The sequence below is a fragment of the Vidua macroura genome, chromosome 3 (assembly GCF_024509145.1).
Source record: "Vidua macroura isolate BioBank_ID:100142 chromosome 3, ASM2450914v1, whole genome shotgun sequence".
Classification (NCBI taxonomy): domain Eukaryota; kingdom Metazoa; phylum Chordata; class Aves; order Passeriformes; family Viduidae; genus Vidua; species Vidua macroura.
In genome coordinates, this window is record NC_071573.1 from 98,064,088 (window position 1) to 98,072,126 (window position 8,039).

General features: G+C 43.6%; 1 protein-coding gene across 1 annotated transcript; it reads left to right on the top strand.

The window, feature by feature from the left end:
• The first annotated feature begins 277 nt into the window (after positions 1-277).
• SOX11 (SRY-box transcription factor 11) lies at positions 278-3,220 on the top strand. Its single transcript, XM_053974656.1, has one exon. The coding sequence runs from the start codon at positions 313-315 to the stop codon at positions 1,522-1,524; it is 1,212 nt and encodes a 403-aa protein (XP_053830631.1). The 5' UTR covers positions 278-312; the 3' UTR covers positions 1,525-3,220.
• Positions 3,221-8,039: the final 4,819 nt, after the last annotated feature.

An 8,039-nucleotide genomic window follows, 5' to 3' on the forward strand; every position in this document is an offset into this window, starting at 1 on the left:
GAGGCGCGGAGCCGGGAGTTTTGCAGAACGGGCAGCGCGCGCAGGGCGGGCGGCGGCGCGAGGCCGGGGACGGGCACAGCGCGCGCCCAGCGCACCAGCCCAGCCGCGCCCGACCCGGCCCGGCCCGGCCCCACCGCCGGCGCTGCGGTGCGGGCGGCACAGCCACAGCGCCCGCCCGGCCCCGCGGGCTCCGCCTCGCTGCGCGCCGCACAGAGGAGCTCGCAGCAGGGGCAAGGTGCGGCGGTGGGAGGGGGCGGCGGCGGAGCGGCTTTGTTGGCTCGGAGGGGAGCGGCGCCTCGGCGAGAGCCCACCATGGTGCAGCAGGCGGAGAGTACGGAGGCGGAGAGCAACCTGCCCCGGGAAGCGATGGACACCGAAGAGGGCGAGTTCATGGCTTGCAGCCCCGTCGCTTTAGACGAGAGCGACCCGGACTGGTGCAAAACGGCGTCGGGGCACATAAAGAGACCGATGAACGCGTTCATGGTGTGGTCCAAGATCGAGCGGAGAAAAATCATGGAGCAGTCCCCGGACATGCACAACGCGGAGATCTCCAAGCGCCTGGGCAAGCGGTGGAAAATGCTGAAGGACAGCGAGAAGATCCCTTTCATCCGGGAGGCGGAGAGGCTGCGGCTCAAGCACATGGCTGATTACCCCGACTACAAGTACCGTCCCAGGAAAAAGCCCAAAATGGACCCGTCGGCCAAGCCCAACGCCAGCCAAAGTCCCGAGAAAAACTCGCCCGCCAGCAGCGGCGGCAGCAAGAGCGCCAAGAGCTCCAGCAAGAAGTGCAGCAAGCTGAAAGCCTCCTCCGGCTCCTCGCCTCCCAAGCCGGGAGCCAAAACCGCCCAGCACGGGGATTACGCGGGAGACGAGTACGTCTTCGGCACCCTGAAAGTGACCAGTAAGACGGTCAAGTGCGTCTTCATGGACGAGGAGGAGGATGAGGAGGAGGACGAGGACGAGCTGCAGCTGCGGATCAAGCAGGAGGCGGAGGAGGAGGACGAGGATGAGGAGCCGGGGCCGCAGCAGCTGCGGCGGTACAACGTGGCCAAAGTGCCGGCCAGCCCCACCTTGAGCTCCTCGGCGGAGTCCACCGAGGGGGCCAGCCTGTACGAGGAGGTGCGGGGCGGCGCCGCGGCGGCGGGCGGCGGCAGCAGACTCTACTACAGCTTCAAGAACATCACCAAGCAGGGCCCGCCGCCGCCGCAGCAGCCGCCCGGCCTCTCCCCGGCCTCCTCCCGGTCCATCTCCACCTCGTCGGCCGGCAGCGAGGAGGCGGACGACCTGCTCTTCGACCTCAGCCTCAACTTCTCCCAGCACGGCCACGCCGCCGCCGAGCTGGGGGCGGGCGCCGCCGCCGGCAACCTCTCTCTCTCGCTGGTGGACAAGGACCTGGACTCTTTCAGCGAGGGCAGCCTCGGCTCCCACTTCGAATTCCCCGACTACTGTACCCCGGAGCTGAGCGAGATGATCGCGGGCGACTGGCTGGAAGCGAACTTCTCCGACCTGGTGTTCACGTACTGAGCGGGGGCGGCGGCCAGGGCGGGCGGCGAGAGCGGAGGAGCTGGAGCGGCGCGACGCCAGCGATGATGATGATGATCATGATGATGATTAAAAAAATGTCTTGTTTTCTTTAAAAAAAAAATCTCGAAGTTAGTTCCGAGCCCGGGAGTTGTGATTTAATTTTTTGTTTTTTTTAATTTTTTGTGTTTTTTAATTTTTATTATATTGGTGATCACAACAACAACAGCAAAGGCAAATGGGACTGGGGGAAAAATGATACAGAAGGCGCTGTTTGAAGCTTGTCAGTCTCTGATTGAAGTCTGGAAGATGGTCTGCAAAGAAGTCTTTTGGCAGCACAACTGTTACTCAAGGGGGTTTGTGGATTTTTATTTTTTTTTCCCGTGAGAGATCTTAACGAACTGCTATGATTTTTTTTTTTTTTTTTTCCGAAAGGGACCATTGCAACTTTTTTTGGAGGGAGAAAACTGATGTCTTCTATGCATCCGATTCTTAACAAAGCTGCAGGGAGCTTGAAAAAATGCAGACTGTACAAACGCTTACAAATAACTGAACTGACTTAAGATCAGAGTTTACTTTTCAGATCAAATTGTTTATGGTTTTACAAATGTGATTTCTACTTGCCAACTTTTTTTTTTTGTAACTTGTTCCCTTATACCTCCTTGATTGAATACCAGACAGCCTAGACCTCAGTACAAAAAGGTATTGAAACATTTTTGATACATAACAGACCTCAGTCTTTTTTAAAAATTAATATATTTTCAGGCGTATTTTTGTACAGTGAAAAGGGAACATTCTTGCTGTGTTTTTTCAGTAAGACTTTTCAGGCACTTCTTCCCTTTTATTTTCTTTGTTTTTCTCTGTTTTTAGCATGCAAGTTTGTTGGTACGTTACGTCCTGGTTTTAAAAGGATTAAAATTTTAAAAAATAATCCTTGCATCTAAAGGCCTTGTGGTTTAAAAAAAAAAAGAAACAAACACTTTTTTGTACAGCTATAGTTCAGATTTGTTCAATATTTGTAGGTAAAGATTTATTGAAAATGGTGATATAGACCTCAGAGCTGTTATCTTAGTTTAAAAGATTGTATATGTACTGTACTATAGTAGGATTTTATGTATCTCATACGCTGTGATATGTGGATGGGGCCCCAGATGGAAGGTATGAAACTGGATTCTCGATTTTAGCAAAAAAAAAAAAAAAAGAAAAAAGGCACATAGTTTAAAAAGTTTCTCATGTTGTGCAATATAATCTAAAGTACAGACCATCTGCATATTTTGTAGCAAATGATGGCAAAAGCAGATTTGTGCACTGTCAACATCATAGCCTGTTTTTTTTTTTTTTTTTTAATGCTGAAAGTCTGTATCTTTACAATTTTAATAAATCAGCTGGAACTGATAGAAACTCGTATCGCAATTAGTGTCTGTAGCAGTAACGCTGGAGATGCCGTATTGTCACCCCTTGCCCGCGGAGGAGCGGTAGCTGTAGGCTGTAGTGCACGATCAGAGCTAGGGGGGGAGGAGAGTCAGGACTGCTTCTTTTCCTTTTTTTTATTTTTTTTCCTCCTCTCGTCGCCTTTTTCCCACCGGCTTTACTCCGCGAGGCCGGGGTTTGCTTGTGGCTTACCCGGGGCTGCCCCGGGCAGCGGCAGGCCGGCTCGCCCCGGGCATTTTCGGTTCTGCCGCCTTCCCCCCGCCCGCCGGTGGGGAGCGAGCCCCGCTCCTGGGGGCGGCCCCGCGGGGCCCCCGCAGCCGCTTTCCCGGGCGGGGGGCGCGGCGGGGCCGGCTGCCCGCTCCCAGCGCTGCCGGGAAGGCGATTCTCCCCCCTCTGCATGCTCCCGGTCTCCTCCCCGCTGGGCTTTTTCCTCCCCCTCTCCCGTTTCTGATGGATAACCTGGGCCAGACTCGAGGTGGAGATGCTGAAGGTAGCGGTGCTGCATCTCCTCCGCCCCGGGCAGCGCTCGGCCCGCCGGGGTGGCCACGGCCTCTCCGGAGAGCCGCCCGCTGCTCCGGGCAGGCAGGGCAGGGGAAGGGGGTACGAGCTTCGGCTGTAGGTAAGCAGACTTTGTCAGTGTGCTTTTTTTTTTTTTTTTTTTTTTTTTTTTATTTTTTGGATTTTAGGAGCCATCGGATTTCAGTTGTGTGCTCTGAAATAGCTGCTGATGGCAATAAACAGACTCACGAGGTGGAAGTTTGTTTCTTAACAAGTTTACTTTTTTATCTGATAGGCATTGGTAAATTATTACTACTTTTTTTTTTTTTTCTCCGCTAATTAATGATCCAGCTGTTTACAGGGACAATTCACTGTGCTGGTATTTTGGTGGCAACCACTGCTACAGGCTTTCAGACTTGCTGAAATGAAAATCCTGCATACGCATTTGTAAGGCATAATAAAACATAACATTAAAACCTGCATGCATGTTATGTTTAATCAAAGACAACTCTTAGGCATTTAAGTGGTGAGATATCTTACTTTAGGTTAGTTAAACTGGTAGTAAAATGATTAATATAATCTGATCTCTTTCTAATAATAATAATAATAATAAAACACTCATGATTCTAAATAAAAGTTGTTTGGCCTAAATCTTTGCTATCAGAAAAGAGATATAGCATATCTGGGAACTCAAATTTATGTCTTGCATTGTGATAATTCTTTATGAGAAACTGTGTTTTAAAACAAACTTAATTACAATATACAAGATATCCTTGGCAATGGATAGTCCTCAATAAAACAGAGTTTCTTGAATTTTCAGTTTTTGGTCTCAAATGATTAGTGTGTTCTCCATGTAATAACTTAGAAATCAGATTGAAAACAAATGACATTTATCTCTTCTAAGGCAAAAGACTGAAAGAAAATAGTTACACTGAAGTGCTCTAGCCTAGCCATTCACTATCCTATTGAAAATCCTGTTTTGGGCTAGGGTGATGGAGTAAGTTGATCAGGTTCTAAATCTTAAAACTGAGCCAAAATTCTCTTAGTAATTCTTCAAGCTATCATGAGGGTAGGGTGACTTGTTCTTTCAGTCCCTTTCTTCTGATATGCATCCTTGTTTATTAAAGTGATAATAGGCAGTGTCATTAAACATTTGTGCTTTACAGATGTTCAATGAGTTATGAATGATTATGGTCAAATACAGGCTGCATTTAGTTAGCATTGTAATAAGGTCTGTGTCTCAGCCTATGAAAGTTTTGACTTGCATATATTTTTGGAAGCTGTTTTTAAAATTACCATTTAAATTATTACTCAAGGATAGCTGATTTAAATGATCCAATTAAAGAGCAGTCAGGCGTATTTTCAAAGAGCAACAGGTCTACTTTAGTCAAAGAATACCCACTCAAAAGTATATCTTTCTTCTAAATGGGAAATATACTGTACTATATCAGAGGAATATTTTTAGTGAAGGCATATGGTGCAGGGAGTTAATTTTTTTGGCCAAACACTTGAGTTACTTTTATTTTAGAGTTTATTATTGCATATTGTTCAAGGAAAAAACTAGGTAGTGTTCTGTTTAAGCCACTGCATAATTAGGGCTGAAGTTTGATGCTGTTGAATGCCTAAGCTCCTACTGATCTCAGTGAGAGTAAAAAACAATCTTCTACTCATTAAAAATAGCATCTGCTAAGCTACTCTTTTTTATTTTGTCATTAATAATATTCATACCTTCTGTTTCTCCTTCCTTTTTTTTTTTTTTCTGTGTATGTAGGAATCTTTGTTGATGTGCTAGAGCAGTCCTGTTGCAGGCCTGGTATCTCCCGTGGCCTTTTTCCCCACATTCCTTGCATTTGTCTGTGTACAATGCTACTCGATGTGTAATAGGACTCAGTGATAGGAGGGAGGAAAATGAGCTTTTCTATGTCGAAAGACAATTTCCTTACTAACACTGAGGATGTCAACTCAATATAAAACCTAATCAAACATGCTGATTCTTTTTAAGGTGAACATTTTTTGCAAGCTTTTTTTCCCCCTTTTGATGTTTTTACTCTGTTTTTTCCCTTCCTTTTAAAGTAACTACAATTAAGAAATATTTTCTTTCTTTAAGTGCAGTCTTTTACAAATGTGGTAGAAAGGCTCATTCCAAGCATCCTTTAAGTGCTACATGCTCTTTAGGCATTCACTGACATTCAGATGAAACTTCAAGTCTATTGAATGTGATTTGCATGCGTGCAGTATGATCCTTCACTCCTGCCTTTTTGAAGAAAGTGCAACTCTGTTACACCAGGGGAAAACTGGTGTGGGGTCAGTCAGGGCCATATAAGTTTTAGGTGTTTGATAATCAAAACAGTTCATGAATTCTGTTTTACATCTTCACAATTGTTGCCTAGTAAGGCCTTAAACCTGCTCTGGTTAAAAAAAAAAAAAAAGAAAAAATTCTCATTGAGCTTAATGGGAGTTTTTGCCTCAAGGGCTGCTGGCAGGATAGGTGTCTTAGCTCCTCCTAACCTTCATTTGTAAGAATGGCCAGGAAAAAATAAACAACAAAAACTTAATACAATGAGTTGCCTTACATTTCCCCTACTATACAGTTGTATTTCTTTGATTAATTTCCTTTCCCCTCACTCACATCCAAGGCTGTGATTGTTTGGTTTTTTTTTTTAATTTTTTTGCACACTACCTATACCAATTAACTGCCTAATTAGTTTTATCTTCTCTACATGGATGCAGTGAATTTGTAAGAGAATTTCACATGCAAGTAGTTTTTTAGTGAGTTTAAAGTAAATAGAGTTTTAAAGACCTATTTTTATATTCAATATAAAGCACAAATGTGCAGAAAATGTAGAATGACTTACAAAAAGGGAAGCAAAAGTTCGTAATATTTCATGTATAAAAGTAATACCTTCTTTGGGGTGAGATTCTCTTAGAAAACCCAATACTTATGCCAGTGCAAAGATAGGAATATTTTAAAAACTCTTAGAAAAATTGTGATTGACAGCAATTTAAAAGGAATGACTTCTGTAGATACAAGGAAACCCCTAAAGCAATATGGATAAGAAGGGGTGAATGGTTTTCAATGATGAACAACAACCTGGAAGTGTGAGAATGGAGGTTTCAATCCTTATTAATTAATCAAATTTCTTCTTTTGTGGTTAGTTACACCTGGATTTTCTGTGAAGTGCAATCTTGCAGGATGAAAAAGTGCAAGGGTGCCAAAATTCTAAGACTTGAAAGTTCAGAAGCAGATTTGATTTAGAATTATTGAATAAGGATTTAGATTTTGGTAATTCACACTTCCAGTAAAATCAAGACGTTGATTTACTGCTTGGAGAAATTTGATCAAGTAATAATGATTAATCCGGGAACTCCCATTGTCACAATTTGTTTTCGTTTCCATCATCCTGCTTATCTCCAAAACCAATTTGCCTCAACTCCTGGCAAAGCCAGGGAGAAGAGTTATATGCCATTGTTAGTTCATTTACAATTTGTATCTGGTTTTGCTCTTGTACATATGTTGGCGTTTTGGAGTCTTTACATAAATGCTGTGATACTTTTTTTATTATTTCCTTTTGTTTTTTTGGTGGGCTGTTTTAAAATGGAGGCCTGTTTTCCAGTGTGGGACTTTTGATGGTTACAACATTTCAATGATGTTGCATGATGGCCACAGGTGGGGGAAATTGAATGTTTTAGAGCAGTTTTTCAAGCATGACACTTTTAAAATATGTAATTTCAAAGACTTTTCAAGGCCACATGAAATTAGTTTTCATAGCCACTCCAGGTCTTGGGGGGAAAAGCTGAAAAGTACTTTTGTTTAGAAGTCTGAGTGATGGTGGGGGGGAAACCTTTTCTTGAGGTTTTTGCATGCCAGTGCACGGCCTATTGCTGTGAGAGAAAGAAGATGGTAAGGCTGCTTGAGGCAATGCACTGGAGGACAAAGTGTTTTCTAGCACTAGAAAAAGAAAATGCATGGCAAAGTTTTGTCTTCTAGTAGACTATATAGCATGCAGAGTTTAGTATGTGTCAAAACAGTGTATGACATTGCTGTATCAAAGTTGTAAAATTAAGCATTATTTATTGAAAACTATGTATTTTTTTTGTAAAAACCTGATCACCTAGAGGATTAATATCAGTGACTTGTGCTAGTGCTACAAACTTAACCAGCTTCTTTACTACAGTACTTGATATGCAGTGTTAATGCTCAGGGTTGAAACCAGTCCACTCCAATGTCTTTTTTTGCAAGAGTTTTTAAATAAAGGAACAGCATAATGCAATTGTTCAAAAGACTCTAATAAAAATGTGTGATCAATCTTCCTATGTGGTTTTATGTGGATTTTTCTTTTTCTGGTGTTGCATTTCGTAAATGCAATTCAGCTATGACAGTGAATCCACTCCTCATTCTGTGGGCACCTAAAGCTGAAAGTTAATGGGAATGTTATATCTTTCAAAAAAAAAAAAACAAAAAAACCCTTGACAGGTAGTTATGGTCCAGGTAGTGTGTGTTCTGGGCACGCCTGAGAGACACTGAAACGCAGAATAAGTCAATTAGCGTCCTTCTTCTTTTCTGGTTAAGACTCTGGATAAAACAATAA